This window comes from Schistocerca gregaria, chromosome 8 (genome assembly GCF_023897955.1).
Source record: "Schistocerca gregaria isolate iqSchGreg1 chromosome 8, iqSchGreg1.2, whole genome shotgun sequence".
In the NCBI taxonomy this organism is placed as follows: Eukaryota; Metazoa; Arthropoda; class Insecta; order Orthoptera; family Acrididae; genus Schistocerca; species Schistocerca gregaria.
Genome location: NC_064927.1, coordinates 281,413,841 through 281,440,905, shown reverse-complemented (window position 1 = coordinate 281,440,905; position 27,065 = coordinate 281,413,841). Strand labels below are relative to the sequence as shown.

The 27,065-nt window shown below is 43.2% G+C and overlaps 1 protein-coding gene across 1 annotated transcript in view; it reads right to left on the bottom strand.

The window, feature by feature from the left end:
- The window catches only part of LOC126285316 (uncharacterized protein CG3556-like), a 597,333-nt gene that overhangs the window by 103,522 nt on the left and 466,746 nt on the right, over positions 1–27,065 (bottom strand). The window contains exon 4 of the mRNA XM_049984616.1: positions 1,051–1,270. Coding sequence (XP_049840573.1) covers positions 1,051–1,270 — 220 coding nt within the window. The remainder of the gene's footprint in view (positions 1–1,050; positions 1,271–27,065) is intronic.

The window sequence follows — 27,065 nt, the reverse complement described above, 5'->3', positions numbered from 1 at the left end:
AAATTGACACACATGCTTGGAATGACATGGGGTTTTATTAGAACAGAAAAAATTCAAAAAATGTCCGACAAATGGCGCTTCCTGCATAAACATCGTACGTTCCAGCAGGTGTTTATCAGCCAGGCTGAGGATGATGCGATTCTGTAACATATCGACGTACCTCTCACCCGTCACGGTAGCAGTTACAAAACCAGAATCACGCATTTCCTAGAAGAAAGGAGGCCAGATAACGGTAGATGTGGTTCTAATAAAACCCCATGTCATTCCAACCATGTATGTCATTTTTTACCTCTCTATCTACATTATTCAGTGGTTTATTAAGTTTTCAAATTTATACTGACTTTTTGATCACCCGGTAGTACACATTTAAGTGTCTGGAAGTCATTTCTGAATGTATTTGTATGGTGTGTAGCCATGTTTGGAAGCGAAACAGGGACGGTGATAGTGTGTTGCTACAGAAGAATGCTGAAGATTAGATGGGTAGATCACATAACTAATGAGGTACTGAATAGAATTGGGGAGAAGAGGAATTTGTGGCACAACTTGACTAGAAGAAGGGCTTAGGTTGGTAGGACACGTTCTGAGGCATCAAGGGACCACCAATTTAGTACTGGAGTGTAGCGTGAAGGGTACAAATCTTAGAGGGAGGTCAACAGATGAATACGCTAAGCAGATTCAGAAGGATGTAGGTTGCAGTAGTTACTCGGAGATGAAGAGGCTTGCATTGGATATAGTAGCATGGAGACCTGCATCAGACCAGGTTTTGGACTGAAGGCCACTACAGCACCAGCTACTTCAGTAGTATGATACATAGATGTGCACTCTTGCGCACGCTCCACAAGCCAATGCCTCGTGCATTAGTAAACCTGGGTGAGGGGGTGGGGGGTAGAACACGGCACACGTCACAAGCTACGCTTACCCGAACAGGCAGATACGTGAGGGCAGTTGATTTATTGCACATACAGTAGATTACTTTCTCAGCACTTCTCATCATAACAAAGCTGCTGACATGCGAGAGAATATGTAGGTAAGAAACTAGTGCCCCCTGACCTCCAGAGCAGCAGCACCAGCTCGAGCTCCATCTGCTTGACGGCGAGCGCCTCTGCCGGCGGCAGCACGGCCTCCGTGGCTACGGCGCCCTCCGACAGCGCGGCCATCCGCAGCGCCAGCACGGCGCGCGCCGTCTCCGCCACCCCCGGCGCCGAAGCCGCCTCCCAGCCGCCGTCGGGCCGCCGCTTCGCCTCCAACCACGCCGCAGCCCGCCGCGCCTCTGAAACACACGTCACACCGCCGCTCATCATGTCGTCCATCACGCATTTCGCGTCGCCGTCCTTACAGAGAGGTCACTATACACTGATGAGCCGAAACATCATGACCACCTCTACATCTACATACATACTCCGCAATCCACCATACGGTCGATCCTCTAACGCTTGCTGTGTGGCGATAAATTGTTCCAAAATTGCAACGTAACGTGCACCAGTGACTGTTTCTCGAGGGAAAAAAGGGTCAATAATGCCTCTGCTGCATACTGCAGCCCTGACAGTAACTTTAGGAGAATACAGGGCTTTCGCTTCACACCAATATGTCTTTTCGGAACCCCAAAATCGCCAGTTCTGCTTATTCACGTATCCATTCAGGTGGAAGTGTGCTTCATCTGTAAACCAGATGCAGCCAACATCAAATCCTTCACTATCATTGTGAGCATCTGATTAGCAGAGGCAACCCTTTGTTGCACAGCTCGTACGGGTATGGCCTGGTGCGTTTGAAACATATGTAGGCTCTTTCTCAGTATTTTCTGCGTCCTAGAACGCTTCAAACCAGTCTCAGTTGCAATTCTACAGACGGATGACATTGGATTTCGCCGAATAATTCCAGAAACTGTGGCGATATTTTCAGATGTAACTGCGGTTTGCTTGCGGCCAACGTGCTCCACTAGACCATCAGTTACGCTGCCTGTTCGTTGAAATTTTGCGAAGAGCGTACCAATGGTTTCCGCATCGGGTCCTTTTGGTACATTAAATCGCGCTTGAAAACTTCGCCTTGTTGCCGTAGGACTCTCTTCTAACCTGTGGTACTCTATCACCAGAAAAACGCGTTGTTCAATGGAGTACATGGTTTTAATCTCTTCCTTCAGTACGCTAACGTCCTTTCACGTTTCAGTAGTGGAACTGATCGCTCTGGGCTTCGGATCACTATTTATACTAGGCATTACGTATGGCTATTACAGCGCCATCTGTTAGCAACTTTTGTAACTATTATTTCAAACTGCTGTATAAACTTCTTACAGCTTTCACAATAAACATACCGTTTACTGCATTCCTCTATCGATATTTGTTTCCGAGATATTTAATTTTGAAATCAGGGAGTCCTTTTCCTGACACCCTGTAAGTTGGCGGCAGTAAAATTGTACTGCAGTCAGCCTCAAATGCTGGTTCTCTAAATTTCCTCAGTAGCGATTCACGAAAAGGACGCCTCTTGTCCTCCAGAAACTCCCACCCGAGTTCCTGAAGCATTTCCGTAACACTCGCGTGATGATCAAACATAACAGTAACAAATCTAGCAGCCCGCCTCTGAATTGCTTCTATGTCCTCCCTCATTCCGACCTGATAGGAATCCCAAACGCTCGAGAAATACTCAAGAATAGGCCGTATTAGTGTTTTATAAGCGGTCTCCTTTAGAGATGAACCACATCTTCCCAAAATTCTACCAATGAACCGAAGACGACTATCCGCCTTCCCGCACAACTGCCATTTCATTCTTGTCCCAATTCATATCGTTCTGCAACGTTACGACCAAATATTTACGTGACTGAGTCAAGCGCTACACTTCTAATGGAGTATTCAAACATTACGGGATTCTTTTTCCTTTTCATCTGCGTTTATTTACATTTATCTATATTCAGAGTTAGCTGCCATTCTTTACACCAGTCACAAATTCTGTCCAAGTCATCTTGTATCCTCCTACAATCACTTAACGACGACACCTTCCCGCACACTACAGAATCATCAGCAAACAGCCACACATTGCTATCCACCCTATCCAAAAGGTCATTTATGTAGATAGAAAACGTGGACCTACCACACTTCCCTGGGGCATTCCAGATGATACCCTCACCTCCGATGAACACTCACCATCAAGGACAACGTACTGGGGTCTGTTACTTAAGAAGTCTTCGAGCCACTCACATATTTAGGAACCAGTCCCATATGCTCGTACCTTAGTTAGGAGTCTGCAGTGAGGCACCGAGTCAAACGCTTTCTGGAAGTCAAGGAATATGGCATCCGTATGATACCCTTCACCCATGGTTCGCAAGACACCATGTGAAAAAGGGCGAGTTTCGTTTCGCAGGAGTGATGCTTTCTAAAGCCGTGTTGATGCATGGACAGCAACTTCTCTGTCTCAAGGAAATTCATTACATTCGAACTGAGAATATGTTCGAGAATCCTGCAACAAACCGATGTTAACTGGTCTGTAATTTTGAGGATCCGTCCTTCTAATCTTCTTTTATACAGGCGTCACCCGCGCTTTTTTCCAGTAGCTCAGCACTTTACATTGAGCAAGAGATTCGCGATAAATGCAAGCTAAGTAAGGAGCCAATGCAGTAGAGTACTCTCTGTAAAACCGAAATGGAATCCCATCAGGACCTGGCGATTTATTTATTTTCAACCCTTTCAGCTACTTCACAACCTCAGGGATGTCTATCACTATGTCCTCCATACGGGAATCTGTACGAGACTCAAACGGCGGTAAGTTTGTACGATCCTCCTGCGTGAAAGATTTCTCAAATGCTAAATTTAAAATTTCAGCTTTCATTTTGCTGTTTTCCGTTGCCAGGCCAGACTTATCAGTGAGTGACTGAATGGAAGCCTTCTACCCGCTTACCGATTTTACGTAAGACTAGAATTTCCTTGGGTTTTCAGCAAGATCTTTTGCTAAGGTATGACGGTGGTAGTGATTGTATGCTTCGCGCATCGCTCTTTTTACAGCAGCACGAATCTCTACTAACTTTTGCCTGTCCTCATTCTTCCGATGTTTCTTGTACCGCGAGTACAACTGTCTTTGCTTCCTGAGCATTCTCCGAATTGCGCTGTTAAACCACGGTGGGTCTTTTCCGTCCGTAACCCACTTTTTCGACACATACTTGTCCAATGCGTGATTTACAATGTGTTTAAAATTGGCCCATAATTCTTCCACGTCTGTCGTACCAGAAGTAAATGAAGTCGATTCACTTACTAAGTGGGATGCTAACAACTGCTTATCTGCTCTTTCTAGTAAGAATACTCTCCTAGCCTTCTTGACCGACTTTTTAACTTTCGTAACCGTTGTCGTAATGACAGCATCATGACCACTAATCCCTGTCTCAACACTGACACCGTCGATGAGGTCTGGTCTGCTCGTGGCTACCAGATCTAAAGTATTTCCATTACGAGTTGGCTGTCGATTTAGCTGCTCAAGACAGTTTTCGGATAATGTGTTCAAAATTAATTCACACGACGGCTTGTCTGTACCACTTGTAATGAATCCATAGACATCCCAGTCTATACTAGGTGGGTTGAAGCAGCCTCCGACTAATATAGCATGATCCGGGTACTTCTGCGAAACAGAGTGTAGACTCCCTTTGAATGATCCTAGAACTGTCACGGTGGTACCTGGTGGAACCTGTGGAACCTGCTTTACAGCTCGTTTGTTCGGCTTTGGAACGAAAACCAGGGAACCGACAGTTTGTTGGTAGGTTTTTGGAGGTATGTGGCATTAGATGTCTAAGCACGGGTCATTTAATTCGGGTAAATAACTGGCCGCTGATTAGTGTACGCGGTGATGGCGCTCGATAGCGACCCAGATGGGTACCATATGCTTTACATCAGGCGAGTTTCTTCGCAGAGACATCAACGTTAGTTCACCATAATGCTGCTGGAACCACTATAGCAAGGTTCTGGCTGGCTCTTAGACACGGGCAATTATACTGCTGAAAGACATCGCCGTCGGGGAAGACATCAAGCGTAAAGGGATTGAGCCGTAGTAAAAATAGCTGTTTTGAAAAGCGCGCCACAGCGCGTTGTGTGAAGCAGACGCCCACCGTTTCTGGCGGTGGCGCCGCTGTGATAATCGCAGCTTTGGTGTCTCCCTCTGGTGGGAAAGTGGAAAGGTTGCCTGTTCACGAGCATTTAAGGGGCGCTACCAGCTCGGCAGTTGGTCAGTCTGTCAGTCAGTCGGTCAGTCCGAGTGAGGCTAGGTCAGTCTCGCGTCACCAGTTGCTCGTCTGTCTCTCGTTTGCATTTGTGTCTTTCTATCGTCGGAGTGCTAGTATGTCTGTCGTTTGGATCAAACGTTAAAGCCAGAAAATGAGAGTCTTGCTCCTCTGCCAGTAACAGAACTCAGCTAGTGGTCGCCCGGTCGGGGCTGAGTTCCTGCGTCCGAGTGTGCGCGTTAGGCCGAAAGTCTGCTCGAGTTGCTCGGGCAACGGTCATTGGCGGTTGGATCGATCGGTTGGTCGGTCGCGCACTGAGACACGAGATGACTTGTCCGCCTTGAGCGTCGGCGTATGTGAGGTCCCCATCTGAGTTCAGTGGGCAGCGCCGTATACAAAGGCATAGTGGCTTCGCGGTTCACACGAGAGCAAGAGGAGCGAAACCACGACATCAGTTTGACCGGGGCGAGCTGCGACGCCGTGAGACGGGAGATCGGCGCGCCTTCCTGCGTCCGTTGAAGCGGCTGGCAGCGGACGGTTCGGGAGAGCTTTGGGGGTGCTACGCCAGGTCTTCTTAAATTCTACTTGTTTTCTTGGTGAGGTCACAAGCCGCTTTGTTTTGGGGTCGTCCCACCATTCTTCTCCGTTTGGCCACCCGCGGTGAATTGGGTGGTCCGTTTTTCCCTTGTGGAATTGGGGATGTTAAGAGCAGTCTGCCGTTCAGGTTGTTTAGTAACCCCCCCCCCCCCCCCCCCCTGTCAATCTGCCGTACGTTAATAGCTACCACTGTCATGTTTGTCGGATTCTGTGTTAACGAATTTATTGTTTAAAGGCCGAATTCTTGAAATATGTTTTTATCTTGCCTATCATCTTGCGAGGTGGTATACGTGCAATGTAGAGTATGTTGTACATTTTATGTAAGTCAGCATTTTATGATTTTTATTTAAATAGTCATTTTAGGTTATAAGGTTGCCACCCTTCCACCGTAAGAGTCCTTAAAAGAATAAATTAATTGCACTTTCGGTGGGAAATAATGTGAGTATTGTTCCATCTCCATCGCTCTTACGGGGTGTATAGTTAACGTGTTTGTGTGAGTTATTAAAATTTTTTTAGTTTAAAGTAATCTGGTGTGTTGCAGATTTGCACCAGTGTAATCTTTTAGAGATTGTTGTGAGTGGTCATGACTACGGCCGTGTTGAAAGGGAGCAGGCAAGCTCCTCAGCCCGAAGGCTCCTACTATTAATATTGTTCTTTCTGCCTCTAAATAAAATTGTAACTTGGTATTTCGAGGATGCTTTTCTGCTTATAATTTTAAATCTGTTTTTTGAAAAAGCTTTTAGGAATAAAATTCACATTTGTTAAAAGTAATTTCATTTTCCATCAGTTACTTCCTGGCAACTACTTCCACGCTAACCTAGTGTGATTAAATTTGTTAATGCTCTTGATGAACCGCTAGTAAATTAAGTAAATTCTTTAAGAAAATAATTTGAAAGTAAATTCATGGCTCAGGGATACAAGTGGTGCGCAGCTGTCAACGTGTCCTCGATTACTAACACAGGTACCATGAAAGTGCAGCAGAATGTCTCTAGTAGCATAATACTGTTGGCACCAGCCTGCGTCCGTGCGCGCTGCACGTTCACCTCGATGACGGCGTTTGTGGACACGACCATCGACCTAGTATAGCAAAAATGTTCTTCACCCGATGAGTCTACAGGTTTCCATTGATCGACGGTCGAATCCCGATGGTTCCGTGCCCACTGCAGGCGTAACTGATGTCGGGTCGGTATGTAAACATGTAGGTGATATCTGCTGCGAGATGCATGTTTCACTATTTACAATGAGCGGTGTGCTCTGAAACTCTTGCGAGTGTAGTGGAGAGTAGTAGCGTTGTGCACTTTCGGCAGAGATGCCACAGATCACCATCTATCCTACTTTACAGAGGATACAAGCCTCCGAACTCCAAGTTCTGTAGAGAATCGTGGACGTCCAATCATGTAGCACCTAGTGGTAGTTTCACTGTACTACATCGTTCCATAGATACTCAAGAAGAAGCACATAAACACTGGACCAGTTTCGCCGTTCTCGAGATGCTCGTTCACTGGTTCTGCATGACAATATCTGGCCTTTGTCAAAGTAGGTTATCTCAGTGGATTTTGCCTTGCCGGAGTGGCCGTGCGGTTCTAGGCGCTACAGTCTGGAACCGAGCGACCGTTGCGGTCGCAGGTTCGAATCCTGCCTCGGGCATGGACGTGTGTGATGTCCTGAGGTTGGTTAGGTTTAATTAGTTCTAAGTTGTACGCTACTGATGACCTCCGAAGTTAAGTCGCATAGTGCTCAGAGCCATTTGAACCAATCAGTAGATTTCACCATTTGCAACCCATATCTTCCCAAGTCCGTATGCGCTCCGCTTACGTATTCGTACTTTCGTTATTGCGTCACGTGCCCACAACACCACCAGGGGGCATCCAACGTCGCGGTGGGTAGCGGTCAATCTTTTGACTTATCAGTGTATGTACGGGATGATTCAGTAGCCGGTACCTCTAGGATGTATGCAACCTGCAACACCTTCAAACAACACATGCAAGATTTTCTTATTCTGTCTCTCTGTAATCACAGACTGCTAGCTCCACAGAAGAAGACTGGATTAGATTCAGTTTTCGTTCTACAGACCCAAAAATGAGATGATTCTCGTGGGCGTGAAACATGTCGGAAAGTACAACATAAAACACATAAAAGATCTGAATATAATACTTTCTACACAAATCATTTGTCAGGAGATTATCAAAATAGGCGAATACATAACAGTCAACTGAAACTGCTGACATTTGCAGAATTTTATGCCCTTTTAATAAATTTATCCTACACAAAATATCTAATCTTGACTATTTTGTCCAAGTGGTGTCAAAACTGAAATCTAAGACATTTTTACTTAAGGTTGTCTAACAGTCCCTGTTAAGATAGTCATCTATAGAATAGGTATTACGCATCAAAATGCCTTTCATTCTCTGCTTTATCTGAAACCAAGTTTTTAATGGTTGCATCCAATTTACTGAAAATGTGTGTTCCTCATTACTGGACCCCTTTTTGGATAAAGGTAAAAGATTTTAGGTATTAATGTAGATTGTTCTGATTCCTAGTACTGATTGAGTACTAGTATTGAGCTATTGGTTGGAAACAGAGGGATGTAGTGACAAGACGTAACTGTAGGAAGTTTGATTTAGTTAAATTTTATACTGGGATTAGTTTTCGCTGTAGGCCATAGTTTTAGAATTATAGAGAAAAGGTACGAAAGTGATACTTAAACGCGTTTTTCTTGAGTAACTCGGAAACCACGGGCTCCAACTGAAATGTGTGCCAGCACAAAAACGTTTTATTTTATGTAGGACTAATAGTTCCCGCTTATCGAGCGAGAGAACAGGAAATTATTGGAAGTGGTATTTGGAGGCGTTGCAGGGTGCGTGTATCCCAGCAGTAGGGACGGCTGAATCACGCTGTTTGTGCAGTACTATTATTCTACAGTGTCTGTGTTGTTAAGAAGAATGACACTGCAGTGAATAGAGCAGTTACAAAATACATGTGATGTATTCGCAGGTGTGAATATGAGCAGCTATCAACTGTACAAGGGAACGACGGAAATGAAAAAAATTGTGCCAGCCCGCTTCTCGAACTTGGATTTCCCACTTTACACGGGTGGTTTCCTTCACCGTTCTGGATATCCATGCACGACCCACAGCGAGCCGCAAACTTCCATGCATTTCCGAAGGATCATTGCATTGTTCTTCTTAACACAGCTGCCTAAGCACGACTCACGGCCCGTCGTCCAGCGGGTACTGGCAGAAGTAAAGCTGTGAGTACGGGGCGTGAGTCGTGCTTGGGTATCTCAGGTGGTAGAGCACTTGTGCGCGAAAGGCAAAGGTCTCGAGATCGAGTCTCGGGCCGGCACACAGTGTTAATCTGCCAGGAAGTTTCAAGGACACTGATACTTCCCAATGACGCTAGCTGTTTTATCGCTTATGCCCATCAGTAGTGGAAGGGCATTGGCACTCTGAAGTGTTCCTATGTGGTGTACACTGGCTAGATTTGCGCTCTACCACAGCTAAGGTCAGTTCTTTTGGTACAGTACATGATTGATGTAGTAAGTGGTAGGGTTAAGGGTAGTATTGGTAAGGAAAGAAACATAAATGAACGTGCAGAGAGACACTGAGTGTCAACCGCTTCTCTTTCTTTTACACATAATTAGAACCCCATGTCGTTCAGTCTTAAGCCTATTCCTTAAAAATTATGAATTGCATCTTGTAAGTAATAATAAATTCTTGATCACGTAACTTCTGCACTTTTATCTACTCAAAGCAATTACGTCTATACAACTACAGTTTACAGGCACAAATATAAAACGATTTATATATTTATTGTTGTTATTTGGTACTCAATATAACGTTCATCATCATGATGAAAGGCAAAGGTTTCCCGTTATTAGTGGCGACTGCAAAAGTTGTTTAGGAATAACAAAAACATGTTTATGTAAGCTCGACGAAACACTGAAGCGATGTTTGATATGTTTTTCTTTTTAGTAGCTTTTTATTTTATAGTTTGCTTGAAGAAATTGCGTTTTCTAGAACTGTACAAAATCTTTTTTTTATTTTTTTATTTATTTTTTACTACATCCGAGACATGCCGGCTAGCATCGATCAATCGATAGCTAGTGGGGCACGATCTTTGGTGATTCTTCGCGGGAGGAGCTTTGACCGGCACGAATTTGCGGGTCGAATTGGAAGAAGCAATTGCGGGGCGCGAGGCGGACAGTAAACGGCTTTTGTAGAGCATGAACCTCATCCCGCGAATATTGTGTTTTGCGTTGGCTGTAGTGGCAATGGGGTTCTGTAAATTTGTCTGCTCCAAGACTGTGGAGATTTTGAGTGCCACTTCCCTACCGATTCATCAAACATTTTTGGTGAGACTCTTTCTGGTGCCTCTGCGCGTTGTTTTGTTAAAGTCGTAGCGCTGCGACTAGTTTCCCTTCCCGGAAGATCTGCTGTGTTTCCTGCTTTATGGGGGTTCGCTCTGAAAGAACTGAAGTTTACTTTGATGAAAGAAATCGTTTCATTACAGAAGTTAATTGCAGCTGTTTGTGAAATGAGTGAAAGTTATCTTGTCTGTGTTACAGAGATAGTGGAGCTACGTTAATCGCCACTGCCTGTTTAAATTGGTCATATTTTGAGCGGCTTATTGTGGACCCTGTGAGGCCTGAACTGTGATTTGTTCTTCCTTTTAAAAACAGTTAAGTCTAATTTAATCAGAGTGCCTTTCACTGTAATCATTTTAGATAGTATTTGTAAAAAATTTTGATGGCGTTCTTACTTGTTAGTTGATCCGCCCGGAGATTCTCTATGGTAAATTCTGCTAAAATAAGTGAAGAATAATTACAGTATCTCTTACATGGAATGAACTGTCTAATGAGTACAGTATAAGGATTTAGAGTAAATCGAAGAACACGAAAGTAATGAGAAGTAGTAGGAATCAGAACAGCGAGAAAATTATGAGGACTGGTGATCACGAAGTAGATGAAGTTAAGGAATTCTGCTACCTAGGTAGCAGAGTAACCCAGGACGCTCGGTGAAAGGAAGACTTAAACAGCAGATCAGCACTGGGAGAAAGGGCATTCCCAGCCGAGAGAAGTCTGCTAGTACCAAACGTAGGTGTGTATTCGAGGAAGAAATTTCTGAGAATGTACATTTGGAGAACAGTATTGAAAGCAAGTGATACATAGACTGCGGGAAAATCGGAACAGTAGACCTACGGAAAACCTGAGATGTGGTGCTACAGAAGACTGTTAAATATTAGGTGGACTGATAAGGTAAGGAATGAGCAGGTTCTCCGCAGAATCAATGAAGAAAAGTATATATGGAAAACACCGACAAGAAGAAGGGAAGGAACTAGAGAACAGATGTTAAGACACCACGGAATAACTTCGATGGTATTAGAGGGAGCTGCAGAGAGTAAAAACTGTAGAGGAGAACACAGACTGAAATACACCCAGCAAATAACTCAGGACGTAGATTGCGAATTCTACTCTGAAATGAAGAGGTTGCCCAGGAAAGGTATCCGTATAGGGCTGCATCAAACCAGTCATAAGACAGATGACTGAGAAAATATTCATAATGGTGGTTTTTTGATAAATACTCAGCGAGCATTACTAAAAAGAAAATCTAATAGCCTTCCTCGGAGTGTAACAACGGCGGAAAACGCGGCATGCGTGAGAGGATCGTCCAGCAATCTCCGAAGCATTCACCTGCGCTGAGAGAATTCCCTGAAAGCAGTTCAACAAGAATCCTGCGCAAGTATCTCCACATACAACCATACGAAACGATGCTTACCCAAGAATTACGTCAGATTTTGAAATTCGCAGAACTGTGTGTTAGGATATTCTCCAGAACATTCACTCTCGCGGTGTTTTGGTTTCTTCTGATAAGTAGCACTTCATCTTGTCAGGTACCTAAAATAAAATTACCAAATTTCCGCTACTGGGAAGTAGAAAACCCCCAGGAACTTCAACAAACAATTCACGCCGTGCGACAGTTTGGTGCGCCGCTGCTGAATTGGGGTCTGTATTTTTTCGAAGAAGGTGGCGTAACAGTAACGTTTAATTCAAATTTTTGCTGTCTCCGACATACGTTAAACCATTATTTGGGGACCAAGAAAAGAGAAAATTCTGTTTCCAACGAGACGGAGCCCATCATTACCTAGAAATTTTGAGTTGTTTTCTGACCTCCCCACGAGGAGACATCGCCCGTCCTCCAAAGTCAACCAATTTATCACCTTTTAATTTCTTTCTTTCTGCACACTTGCAGGCTGAAGGGCACAAACACTGTCCGACAACCCTGCTAGCGCTTGAGGAGGAAATCTCCCAGAAAGTGGCTGCTGTTCCACCGGAAATGGCACGAAGAACTAAGGAGAAACGCTTCCTCAATGTGTCAACAACAGAGTACGTCATTTACCAGTCATCATTTTTAAGATCAGCTAATGTAAAGTGGCATACTATTTGTTGTTAGCAAATAAGGTTTCCTCTGTCTCTTTCTTTGTCAGTAACCACTTTTTGTGGAGGTCTTTTTTGCCAGACTCTACACTTAAATAGCTACTGTACTGGTCCTCTGGGAACAAGAAATACGAGTATTTATGATTGACGTGTCTTGATTAAAGGAACTTATTTTTTGGTGCAAAAGAACACCTAAAAAGAATTATCTCACTGTAATGTATGTGAAAAGCAGTATCGATGTTGTAGGATAATCCGTCGTTTTAGAACAATGAAACAATAGAAATAGATTTTCACAATTGTCTTACTTTTGTTCGGATCTTCATGTGAGAAAGACAAAGACTATCTTGTATCGCACTTCTAGTAAATATATGCTACAATTGATAACCAAACCACTTACACTACTGGCCATTAAAATTGCTACACCTCGCAGATGATGTGCTACAGACGCGAAATTTAACCGACAGGAAGAAGATGCTGTGATATGCAAATGATTATCTTTTCAGAGCATTCACACAAGGTTGGCGCCGGTGGCGACACCTACAACGTGCTGACATGTGGAAAGTTTCCAACCGATTTCTCATACACAAACAGCAGTCGACCGGCGTTGCCTGGTGAAACATTGTTGTGATGCCTCGTGTAAGGAGGAGAAATGAGTACCATCACGTTTCCGACTTTGATAAAGGTCTGATTGTAGCCTGTCGCGATTGCGCTTTATCGTATCGCGACATTGCTGCTCACGTTGGTCGAGATCCAATGACTGTTAGCAGAATATGGAATCGGTGGGTTCAGGAGGGTAATATGGAAGGCAGTGCTGGATCTCAACGGCCTTGTATAACTAACAGTCGAGATGACAAGCATCTTATCCGCATGGCTGTAACGGATCGTGCAGCCACGTCTCGATCCCTGAGTCAACAGATGGGGAAGTTTGCAAGACAACAACCATCTACACGAACAGACGACGTTTGCAGCAGCACGGACTATCAGCTCGAAGACTTCTGTTGTGGTTATCCTCGACGCTGCATCACAGACAGGAGCGCCTGCGATGGTGTACCCAACGACGAACCTGGGTGCACGAATGGCAAAACGTCATTTTTTCGGATGAATCCAGGTTCTGTTTACAGCATCATGATGGTCGCATCCGTGTTTGGCGACATCGAGGTGAACGCACATTGGAAGCTTGTATTTGCCATCGCCATACTGGCGTATCACCCGGCTTGATGGTATGGGGTGTCATTGGTTACACGTCTCTATCACCTTCTGTTCGCATTGACGGCACTTTAAACAGTGGACGTTACATTTCAGATGTGTTACTACCCGTGGCTCTACCCTTCATTCGATCTCTGCGAAACCCTACATTTCAGCAGGATAATGCACGACCGCATGTTGCAGGTCCTATACGGACCTTTCTGGTTACAGAAAATGTTCGACTGCTACCCTGGCCAGCACATTCTCCTTATCTCTCACCAGTTGAAAACGTCTGGTCAATGGTGGTCGAACAACTGTCTCGTCACAATACACCAGTCACTTCTCTTGATGAACTGTGGTATCGTGTTGAAGCTGCATGGGCAGCTGTACGTGTACACGACATCCAATCTCTGTTTGACTCAATACCCAGGCGTATTAAGGCCGTTATTACGGCCAGAGGTGCTTGATCTGGGTACTGATTTCTCGGGATCTATGCACCCAAATTTGGGTGAAAATGTAATCACATGTCAGTTCTAGTAAAATATATTTGTCCAATGAATACTCGTTTATCATCTGCATTTCTTCTTGGTGTATCAATTTTAATGGCTAGTAGTATGTTTCAGTAGCGGTAGCATCCCTACAAGCGCGAAAATTTTATTGTAAGTTTTTTCCAGAGATTAATAACGTGTGGTGCAAGGCGGTTGTAATTTATGTTATTGGCCACCATGCAGATGGCAGATTGTTGTTAAGATTAATCTAATACTAAGGGGGCGTAAAGCAAAATGGAGAGCGTTTACAATTAATTCTGGAGTAAACATACAAAGAAAAGTTAATGTCATTCATTTTGCAGAAATTCGTATCGATCTTAACATTCTTGTGGTTGCCGCTTCAAGGCTGTCTTTTGTTCAAGTGAGGAGATTTCCACAGTTTGTAAAGTCATAAGAGTACCATGCAAAAGGTGCTGCTCCACGCGAATCCACGGAAGTATAAAGTATTGTTCAAATGAAAAGATATTCAATTTAAACCCTGAGGTATTTCTGAATGTATAGGATTAAGGTCCTTCGCACCGATCTGTCCCTAATTTATTTTACGTGCATATCGACATTTCAAAGTAGTTTATTTATCGGGCACTTGAACAAAGAAGGATTTAACAACACCAAAAGTAACAATACTCGCACGTGATAAGTATCTGTAGGGAATATGTTGTGTGTAGCCTTATGTGATCTTACGACGTATTATTAATAGCACATGTATACACATACAACACCCAATACACGAAAAAAAAATACTACACTACCCTCATCTATCGTGCCCCTTGAAGCTTCATATAAATGTGTGAACGGTAGAGGAGGGCGGGCAGAACTTTCCGCGAGTGAGGTGAGGCGACGTGGAGGTGTCTCATTAGCGCAGCCCGCCGGCCGCATGCTGTCTGAGACCAGCCGGCCTAGCGCAACGTGGTAGGGCGTGTGGTGAGCGGGCAGCATACGCGGCAGGCGCTATCGATCTGTGGGCTGCAGTTCCCCTGCAACTCGCGAAGCTCTCGCGAGCCCTCGTGTCTGCAAACAGCGCTCTCAGCCTCTCTGCACGCCCTTCTGCTGCACGCCCTCAACCTAACAGCCATCTCACCAGCTTCATCGGGCGACCGTCATCCATCACTCGAAAACTTTCCTTCAACAAGTCGCCGTCCGAGGTACTTTGTTTTTCTTCGCCTTACATACCGCGCTTTCCCAATGTTGTGGCTGCCACTAACGTAACACTGACTCGGTTGTTTAAGGTTACGCTACACGAAATCGGGACGCACCCGTGCGAGTCAAAAACTAAGCAACCATCAGTTTAAAGATGGTGAGAGATTACAGGATGACTTCCAATGAAGTACTTTTACGTTTTCGCAAGCGTCACGCCCGTAAACATGCTACAGCATAGTCCAATCTAAAGATGGCAAGCAGGTAACAGACATCACCCTAGAGTACAAAACCTGGCCAAACATAGAAGACTTTTCGCAAATAACTCAAAAGGAAGAAAATATATACTACTCTGCTGAAGTATATACGGATGAAAGCGAATCAGAAGCCTACTGATTAGTTATAACTCAGACTGAAATTCTCAAATAACCAAGCAGAACAATTAAACGTTCTAAATGTCCTTTAGCCAATGGCCAATCTAACGAATATTGACAATTCCAGTAGGCCCCACCGAAAGCAGGATAACATTGAATCCGATACGTAATTTGAGAAATCATAATTCCTTGATTGAAGAAATACGACCCAAAATTCAGAAAATTGGAGAAGCGCAACTGGCAGGTGGACTTCGGATGTATTAGAGATCGTATGGTGTTGCGCGAAATGAACTAGCTGATAATACACCTAACGGAGAAGCCCGATCGTGAAATACGGTAAACTACAGCAAAACAGCTAAAAGTGGAACAGGGGAAAAAACTATGAGCTTAGAAAGAAACGAGAAATTGAGCATCAATGAACTAAATCCGGACTAACGACGTGTTTTGCTACGATCCTCTGTCGTTTAAAGATTTTGGTATCATTATTACTGACCTTTACAGCCATGTTAAAAGAATTCAATAACTGATGCAGCACTGTGTACTTTTATTGGAGAACTCCGAACTACTGAACACCTGCTTTTAGTCTGCTGTAATTTAAAGAAAGAACCACACACTCTCAGGAAGCAAATAATTGAAAAAGGAGGACCATGCCTCATCAATAAATCAGACGTAGTTCATAAATTCACAACAGATTTTTACAACTTATGTAATTCAGTAAGATCCTGTAGTGTCAACTGCAAGTTAACACACGCGCTGGCACACTTGGATGTACGCAGGAGGTCAACAAATTTGCTATCGTAACTCTGGAGAAGGTTCTGTAAAGATATAAATGTGATAATTTTACTAAAATTTTAATTGATGATATATTCTAATACTTTTATTAGAAAAAAAGTACCTGATGTAGCTGTATGAGTTTATTAACTTTGTTAATCAAAAAATTTACAGATAAATCTGAAGAGGTTGCAAAAAATCAGCCAACTAGTTGCAAACCAGAGGTTTATTACTCCTTGACCTAGGTTTCAATATTCCTAAAAATATCTAAATCTAAGTCAGGAGCTAATAAACCTCTATTTTGCAAATAGTTGGCTGATTTCTTCAACCTCTTCAGATTTATACAGATGCTGATTCGCAGGCCATTTAAGACTTTGATCTACAAATAACACTTCAAATCAACCTTCAAACGTGCAATATGACAATGGTACGCAGCATATTGAAAAGTAATAAGCAACCATGAGCTTCTTCGGTGTTTCAATATGAAACGAAACCAACAGAAGTCATTAGTCACGCATTTTCTAAAAATAATTGTTATTTTCTATAGCTGCATGGGATATGCCGTGTCTGTTGCGCTGGAGAATCGGAGGACAATTAATGATATTGGTGTACAATAGTTTGCTCGCCACAAGTCATCGATGAAATAAGGATAAATAACAGAAAATACTGTATTCTTCTTCATGACAACGCCAGCTGCCACACAGCGTATCAAATAGTTGATTAGTCGACGGATGGCAATATCGAATTAATATCTCATTACCTATACTCATCTGGTTAGTCATCAGAACACCACTTATCTTTCCTTTACGTGAAAGAAATACAGAAAAAATAGCGTTGTCTGTGATTATCGTCAATAAACTGCCAAATTAATCGGAAACTTTGTTTTTATAGTACCAACTTCAAAGTGGGAAAAATGTTAGCACATCTAATTCGAATGGACCCAAACGTGTATTAAAACTTTAGACGAAAAATGTCTGATTCGTTTAATAAAAATGATTTTCTTTCATTACTTTTTTTTAAATTTACAAACTTGTCCCCGTATTTCATACCACAGAGCAATTGATTCTATGAAGTACACTTAAACAAAATACTTTTAAGTGAGCCTGTTGGGTAGGCGGATATTCCTAAAATTACCAACAGGCTAAAATTAAAGCTGACTTAACACCTCGTACCAATTCTGTGATCGGGCTCGTATTACATTGAAGCTGACATCGATAAGATCAAACTCAGTTTGGCTCGTTCACTTCGGACAATTTCCTGACAGGCTGTGAATGAATCCGAGTGAGAAACATATTTTCGTACAGTTGCTCTTGTCTAATATGCACTTAGCAATCTTTTCTCACGCACAGATGTATTGCCGAAAATTGATATGTTGAGACCCTAGATGTGTGAAAATACAAGATATTGGTTTCAACGTAAAAAGAGCAAACACTCAGTGTTAATGATGCTATTTATTACGAATTAAATAGCACTGTTACCGGTCTAAAATCGAATGGTTCACCATCAGACGCTGACTTTCGTTATTGCGCATGTTTATTGTGATGACAGTGTCCTACAGACTACTTTAATATAATTGCATTTTATAATTAACGAAAACAACATAAACAGCTTCCCAATCTAAGAACTGAGTTAGTTTCGTTACTTACGCAGAAAATCTAGCGTTCTTTTATAGCGCTGTTGGCAGGTTTTGATGTAGTTCACATTTCTCGTAATTGTAAGCAACATTCAACATTTTTTCAGAAGTTTGAAGGTGCAGGCACTGTAGATCAGACCACATACACAAACCTAAATGATTCGGCAAAAGGGATGTTTAGAAACGAAGGTTGAGATTTACAAAGGCAAAACATTCCTTATGAACGTGGCTGTCAGAGAAGTTGCCCATAAACGAGAAGGTTACGCCCTCCGTTTGTGACATAACTGTCAGCAAGATAGTTCATAGAACGTTTCCAGTAAGTGGCGTGATTGAATTAAGAATTAAGACAAATTTATGCAATGTAGACAGCGTATCAGTGTTCTTCAAAATACGCCCTTCCTTCGTAAATAATATTTTTCTTCTACCTTTGTCCCGAATCGGTGGAGGCTCGGCACGGTTGGAAGCGGATTTGGCATGGCAAACTTAACGAGTGGCCACATGCCCTTCCTGTCGACACCCCGCCCCACCCACACCCTCCCCTACCCCACCGCCCTAGGAAAGAAATACCAGGATCCCTAGTAAGATGTGGAGAACTTCACAAAAACCACATCCAGGCTGCGCGGCACGCTGGGTCTCGTCTTTAATCCACTGGACGAATTCGCATCTCCCAGTCCCGGAAGCGACGCATGAACAAATAAACAAACTCCACTTAGCGCTTTATGCCGAATGGCACAGCAACTGTTACATGTGTGAAAAGCACGCATGCTCATCAAGTTCGTTTATCTACGGAACCGGACACGAGTGTAGCTTCCTTGTCTTATATATGCACAAATGGTAGTTGCTGTCATTCAAAACTAGTTGCCTAATAAAACAATATCAGGTGCTGGTATAGTATTATTACATTTATTTTGCATTAAATATAACTGGCCACTAATTAATGTTTCGAACTGACCCTCCGATGTGCCTACAAATTTTGCTGTCAGAAATACACGAATAACGAGTAGTTCAGAAACTATAGATGTTCAAAACTGTTTTATATGCTTAATAATTTTAATTTGGTGTCTCACATTTTGTTTTAAAGACGATAATTTGTGGTAACACTTTGCATTTGTGCTGATCAGAGATTTTCTAATTCTGTAATGGAAAATGAAATCCTATTAAATATGTCAACAAAATACAACTAGAAGAAGATATTTTTATACTTAACACTGCCGTCGTTATGGGTTCTAGACTGCCAGCCTGCTGAGAGAGAGAGAGAGAGAGAGAGAGAGAGAGAGAGAGAGAAAGCAGCTCTTGTTCTGTGTTCGGAATCTGAGCCGATATATGATCTGAAATCATTCTCACTCTTCCACTGAGCGTTCGCGTGGGTGTATGCTTGTTATCCCCCTCCCCCCCCCGCCCCCCCCCCCCCCCTCTGCCTCACCGCCATCCTGAATCCCAAAATTCCAACGCGACAGTGTTGACATTACTTCCGTATTGCACTATTTTGACAAATTAAACATGCTGGGGCCCTAACCCGCAACACTTCGGCTCCAGAGACACGGGAGAGGGGAATGGGGTAGGTAATTTAGTGAAACGCTGAAATCACCATCGGAGATCTCGTCACACTTCTGTGCATCTCAGGCGATACTGCGTGGATGGCCTTGCTGTAGGTTATATTGTGATGAATGATGTAGGCGGTTATTCTCACTGAGGAATTGTGGAGTGGCATTAAATTAGCGATCGTCTATCATCCATTTATCTCATTAGCGCAGTGGCACCATTGGTCCAAGTAGTTAATGAGCCATGGGCTATTAATCAGTCTTGGAGACAACTGGGGAAGGGTGTACTAGAACTGTGATTAATGAAGCAGTGGAGAGGCCCTGATCACTGTAACCGTAGATCAAGGTGGTAACATTACAATAATATTTAAGTAGTCAAAAGTTATTTGAAGTGAAAATGTTAGGTGCTTCATTGGGCAATTAACAGCTCGACGGAATAGTATCAAACTGATACTCTAGTATTTTCATGTCTGTGTTATACATTGATTAAAATTTCGTCTTTGTGCGAGCTTATTTCAACACAGTAAAAAGACATACGTACGAACGAAGAATGGGGTGAACACTTGGTGGTTATTTGGCGTGTCTGTGGATATTGCAACACAACATACCAGCAGGAGGGACACGTGCAGCCTATTGCCATCTTTCAGACTTTGAGAAAAGTCGAATCACTGGCATAAGGAATATAAGAGCATCGTACCTACAGATCGCCCAGACAGTTGGCAATGACTGCAGAATGCGTGAGAATGCTGGTCGTAGGTTGTGTTCCAAAAACAGCATAGAGACAGAGACAGAAGTGATGACACTTTCTGCAGGACCTGACCATCATTTTGCAGGACATTGCTGAAGCACGTACATTGCGAGCTGTTACTCATTTGTTTGACTGATGGGGCTGCTAAGTGCTATACTCCCCTGACTTAAGCCCTCGTTAGTTCAATTCGATGTCTAAACTGAAGGAAACACTTTACAGCATTCGCTTCAGAACTGCTACAAATTCGTTGGGCAATAGACCGCGCCGCCAGAACTGCCAACACAACTGGCACTGCTAAGAGTATCCTACGATTTCCACATCGCTGGCAACGGGTTATACACAATGCTGGTGACTACTTTGAAGGTCAGTAAAACTTTGAAACACGTATCTATTTTGTACGAGTTTTAAATAAATAGTTGCCACTATGAAAGTTCCAACCCTTGTATTTAATTTACGCCAAGGAGGTAATCTAATTACCAACTGAAACAAGATTCGAAACCAAATTAATTTATTACAAATTGCAGTTATAAAACAGAGACATTAATGTAACCATACAACCTGACTGAGGATCAGAAATGGCTAGTACACAAGCTAATTGATCATTGGACGTGGGTAATACTAAAGGATTGAAAAAGAACGGAATAAAAAAGGGGATGCACGAGGTTACAGCCTCATAAAGCATCAGTACAAGCACAGACTCGCGGTATCTGTCTATTGATTGCTGGATTACCCCGAAAGGTTGGTTATCTAACTTATGCATACCACACCTAGAAATAAGCTGAATGCTCCCTCAAACTCTCCACAAAATAACAAGGTCTGGACGACTGCTCGATCTTAACAGGGTACCTAAGAATAACTTCTGAATCTCGTCACCCATGTGCCGAAGCTCGCTTCATCTTACCGGACTCTGCACGTAACGGAGAAGAAGTCGTGATCAGTTCCGAAGTGTTGCTGACGGACATGAAGCCAACACTCACTGGTTATCGGTGAAGATGTGTTGTATTCGGCTCCCAGCGGTGAAAACGAGTTCCTTTCCTTCTTCAGACCATCTCTCTAATAGGTGTCTGCGCTTATTTCAGTGTGCCAATTGGACGGCTTTACAAAACCCTGCACAACGGCAAGGCTGTAAATAAATCTTTAATTTAAGGGTTTGCACGGAAGGACTCAGTTCTGAACAAATCTTCCTAACATCTCCACTCTCCTATCGACTTCTCTCTCTGGCCAAACCGCTGGCTCAACATTTTGGGAGTCTGCGCTAGTCTCCGCTCTCCCCCCCCCCCCCTCTTACCACCCCCTGCTAAATTATTACTTTTAACCAGTAAAGAGTCTCTATCTAAATTTATAGCTCAGGCCTTACGGAACTGCATTAAAGCGGTAAGGTGTTGGTGCTCAAATGAAGCACTCTAGTGCGCAATACGATTTTGTTAAACACACTCGATATCTTGACAAATTACAAAGGTCCATGATTAGGCAATTTTAGGTAATACAAGACTCGGAGCCAATCAAAGCGTAACAAAACCTGACTGTACACATTAGTCTAAGTTCATAAAGCAAAGATTACCCAAACTTCAGAGATCAACAGTAGCGGCTGTTTTAAGCTTTAAATCAAGACAGGCATCCCATTAAACAAATAGGATGAAATAATTTGCCAAATAAATTAAAGAATTAATAAGTGCATTTAAATCACGCTTAGGAAACTTAAAAGGATTCAGAAACACACACTTGAAAGCTGCTGCAAAACTTGCTTCATGTTTGTAGTCAAAGACATTCGTAACATAGTAACCAGTAGCAGAAGATTTAGTAGTTGAATAAACAACAAAATCAAAATGTCTTAATGAACAATATGGAGACCCTCTACGAAAGTTAATTTTGGCAGGAACGACTGTCTCAGGCCTAAAAGCTCGCAACAAGAGCTTATACTCATTAGGTTTTTAGGTAAGGTGGCCAACACAATAATTCAAAGAATCTGAAACCACTTAATGTACTATGTTCGGTACATGAGACAATTTCAAGTCACAGTCCAGTACCAAAATCATGAAAAGATACTTAATTCTAACAGGTGTGTTAACTGCTGATTTTATTACTTAACACTGGCGTGATTGACCTATGGAAGGCTCTGCCAAAACATATCAAATAATCACACCAGAAGGCGCCAAGTATCAATCTTGCGCCCAGAACACAACGCAAAAGTTTGCTGACACAGAGAAGAAAACATTAGACCAGCAAATATGCCTTTTGTCACACAGGCTAGCACGCCGTGGAACTAATTTTTACGCCCTCTCGAATTCCCGCCACTTAAATAAACATACATCAACCTCACTGCATTTAAAACAGCTTGGACAAAACTGAGGTGATCAACACAGCAATTACCTAACTAGAAGCACGAACAGAACTCAACGCAAGTGCCTCGGCGACAAAAATATGAGGTTGTTGCTTAGTGGTCAGATGCTGTGATGCTCACCATAGGGCTCAGTGTATAACATGATCGACAAATTAACGCTCAGCCACAGTCTGTGAAATTTCGAATGGCTGCCACGGCATGACAACCGCCTGTTCCAGTATCTGCCGCCTACTTACTACCTTGCTCTGCACGTATCAGCAGCGCTGCGCCCCATCCAACCCGCTACAACGGGTCCCCACGCTGTCTCCAGACGTAAACATAAATCTTTTTTATATTAAACTAAAAAAACCCTCGATTGCGAAAAAACACCTAGTGTTGTGCTTGTAAGTGAGCGACCATTTGTAGCTGCAGTTTATGGCGGGTCATGGCCCATCGAACATAGGCCGGTCTGAGGTGAGCGTACACTATTACGTTAAGTAGTGGTTTTGACTTTGTACATTTGTACTGTTTGTGTTTTCCTTTTCTTTTTCGTTTATAACTGTATAGCTATGGTGTTCTTTTAATCATTGACAAAGGTCTTCTTAGGCACTTGTGGGTTTTATTGTTGTTCTGAGGAAGGTGTAGTTATCTACGCCGAAACCTGGGTAAACACTAGGTGCTTTTATCGCAATCGAGGCGGGTTTTTAGTTTTTTAGTATATTAACCAACGGTTGCTGACGCGCTCCGATGTTGAAGGTTCTTATAGTTCTTTTTCCGGTCACGCTGCGCGAGACTCAAAACCCACGTTTTCGGGAACTCACGGACTTCGCAACTCGGCAAATTCCCCGACAGAAATCAGGAAAACGCATTCAGTCGGCCAATCGCTGGCCTCTTGCCAGAGAACTTGAGTGTATGGCACAACAAGAAACTGGCTATGCTGTCCCGTGTGACACGGGAGTCACGGATTATCACGGATCCACGGCTTTTTGAAAGTCCCTTGTGTACGTTATAGTAGAATAATTCGAAAACTGCGGCCTATAGGGGAAACATATACTAGTACAAAATTCAACTACATTAAATTTCCTACTAAAAGGTCCTGTTCATTTTTTCTGTAGGATTAACAGTTTGCACGTAGCAAGAGAGTATGAACATCTTGCATTTGGTATTTGAAAGCGTTGTGGTTTTCATAAAATGCAGTGGTAGGGTCTGCTGAATCACCTTGTTTAGCTGTCTGAATGTTTCTTAGACTAGTATGTAAAAATCTGCAGTACATCGGCGAAGAACTTATCATGAATTTTTGCTAACAACGTTTCCTCTTCAGATATTTACGTTCATTAGCATTTCGTGTAAAAATCTGAAGTGAATTAGTCAAGAATTTTCAGAGATTTTTGGTAGCAACGTTAAACAACGTCTTCAAATAGTAGACTTGTATAAAAGATTTACCTTCTTTGTTAGCTTCAAGGACGTAGGTATATTCGTTAATTCCTGCTCATACAATGTGAATCACACTACTAATCGTAATGATGATGTCATAATGCTCTTAGTCATAAATATGGATTTTTTTTAGATCAATCTGAAGACGATAGTTCTGATTGAAACCCGTCGTTGAATAAAACAGATACTTGCGATCATAGAATGATGTGATTTTTACCTATTGAATTACCCTTATGGTGGACTTCAGTATCAGAATATAGAACATCACTAACAGCTAAACTCTCTGCGCAGTGCCGATGGTACTGTTTCCGACGACTGTGCCGCTAAAGCGAAGTTATTGAACGTAGTTTACCGAAATTCCTTCTCCAGGGAAGACGAATGGAATATTCCAGAATTTGAAACATGAACAACTGCTAGCATGAGTTTCTTAGAAGTAGATACCTTAGGGGTTGCTTGATACCGGCAAGTCTTCAGGTCCAGACTGTATACCGATTAGGTTCCTTTCAGATTACGCTGATACAGTAGCTCCCTACTTAGCACTCATATACAACCGCTAACTCACCGATGGATATGTACCTACAGATTGGAAAATTGCGCAGGTCGCACCAGTGTTTAAGAAGGGTAGTAGAAGTAATCCATCCAACTACAGACCTATATCATTGACGTCGATTTGCAGTAGGGTTTTGGAGCCTAGACTGTATTCAAACATCATGAATCACCTCGAAGAAAACGGTCTATTGATACGTAATCAGCATGGTTTCAGAAAACATCGTTCTTGGGCAACGCAGCTAGCTCTTTATTCGCACGAAGTAATGGCCGTTATCGACAGGGGATCTCAAGTTGATTCCGTATTTCTAGATTTCCGGAAAGCTTTTGACACCGTTCCTCTTCTAATCAAGATGCGGGCCTACGGGATATCGTCTCAGTTGTGCGACTGGATTCGTGATTTCCTGTCAGGAAAGTCGCAGTTCCAATTAATAGACCGCAAATCATCGAGTAAAACTGAAGTGATATCAGGTGTTCCCCAGGGAAGTGTCCTGTGACCTCTGCTGTTCCTGATCTATATAAATGACCTGGGTGACAATCTGAGCAGTTCTCTTACGTTGTTTGCAGATGATGCTGTAAGGTCATCCGAAGACCAGCATCAGTTGCAAAGCGATTTAGAAAAGATTTCTGTATGGTGTGGCAGCTGACAGTTGACGCTAAATAACGGAAAGTGTAAGGTGATCCACATGAGTTGCAAAAGAAATCCGTTGGAATTCGATTACTCGATAAATAGTACAATTCTCAAGGCTGTCAATTCAACTAAGTATCTGGGTGTTAAAATTGCGAACAACTTCAGCTGGAAAGACCACATAGATAATATTGTGGGGAAGGCGAGCCAAAGGTTGCGTTTCATTGGCAGGACACTTAGAAGATGCAACAAGTCCACTTAAGAGACAGCTTACACTACACTCGTTCGTCCTCTGTTAGAATATTGCTGCGCGGTGTGGGATCCTTACCAGGTGGGATTTTATGGAGGACATAAAAAGGGTGCAAAAAAGGGCAGCGCGTTTTGTATTATCACGTAATAGGGGAGAGAGTGTAGCAGATATAATACGCGATTGGGATGGAAGTCATTAAAGCAAAGACGTTTTTCGTCGCGCCGAGATCTATTTACGAAATTTCAGTCACCTACTTTCTCTTCTGAATGCGAAAATATTTTGTTGAGCCCAACCTACATAGGTAGGAATGATCATCAAAATAAAATAAGAGAAATCAGAGCTCGAACAAAAGGGTTTAGGTGTTCGTTTTTCACGCGCGCTGTTCGGGAGTGGAATGGTAGAGACATAGTATGATTGTGGTTCCATGAACCCTCTGCCAAGCACTTAAGTGTGAATTGCAGAGTAATCATGTAGGTGTAGAATCTTAAATAAAAATTATGAAGTCTGAAGCAATGAATTAAAATTTTTATCAGCACCAGGATTCAAACTCAGGTCTTCTGTTTACTAGGTAGATGCATTAACTGTAGCTACCACCTCTGCCTGGTATACCACAGGACAGGCCGTATACGGGCACAGGTGCCGAAGCGCTCAGCCGCGCTGCACATTTCCTCTACCGCCGCCCCATGTAGTCTGACCACGAGGAGGGGGAAGAGGGGAAAACTGCGAACGTGCCGCATTTAAACTATACTGCAGCTGTACCACATACGACTTGGTTTTATATTCCACACTTCCCAATGATATAGATCACAAACAAAACAAATTTTCAGTATTATTTAATTATTTTTGTCGAGGTACAGACATAATATAATTTTCGTTGGGTACAAACTGTCAATATACAATATGGACAGACGCAGACTGTTTCAAAGGGTTTCGTACTCCAGCTGCATGACTGACTTCGTTTCATAATCGAGAAAAGGTGTTTCACATACACTCCTGGAAATTGAAATAAGAACACCGTGAATTCATTGTCCCAGGAAGGGGAAACTTTATTGACACATTCCTGGGGTCAGATACATCACATGATCACGCTGACAGAACCACAGGCACATAGACACAGGCAACAGAGCATGCACAATGTCGGCACTAGTACAGTTATTATCCACCTTTCGCAGCAATGCAGGCTGCTATTCTCCCATGGAGACGATCGTAGAGATGCTGGATGTAGTCCTGTGGAACGGCTTGCCATGCCATTTCCACCTAGCGCCTCAGTTGGACCAGCGTTCGTGCTGGACGTGCAGACCGCGTGAGACGACGCTTCATCCAGTCCCCAATATGCTCATTGGGGGACAGATCCGGTGATCTTGCTGGCCAGGGTAGTTGACTTACACCTTCTAGAACACGTTGGGTGGCACGGGACACATGCGGACGTGCATTGTCCTGTTGGAACAGAAAGTTCCCTTACCGGTCTAGGAATGGTAGAACGATGGGTTCGATGACGGTTTGGATGTACCGTGCACTATTCAGTGTCCTCTCGACGATCACCAGAGGTGTACGGCCAGTGTAGGAGATCGCTCCACACACCATGATGCCGGGTGTTGGCCCTGTGTGCCTCGGTCGTATGCAGTCCTGATTGTGGCGCTCACCTGCACGGCGCCAAACACGCATACGACCATCATTGGCAGCAAGGCAGAAGCGACTCTCATCGCTGAAGACGACACGTTTCCATTCG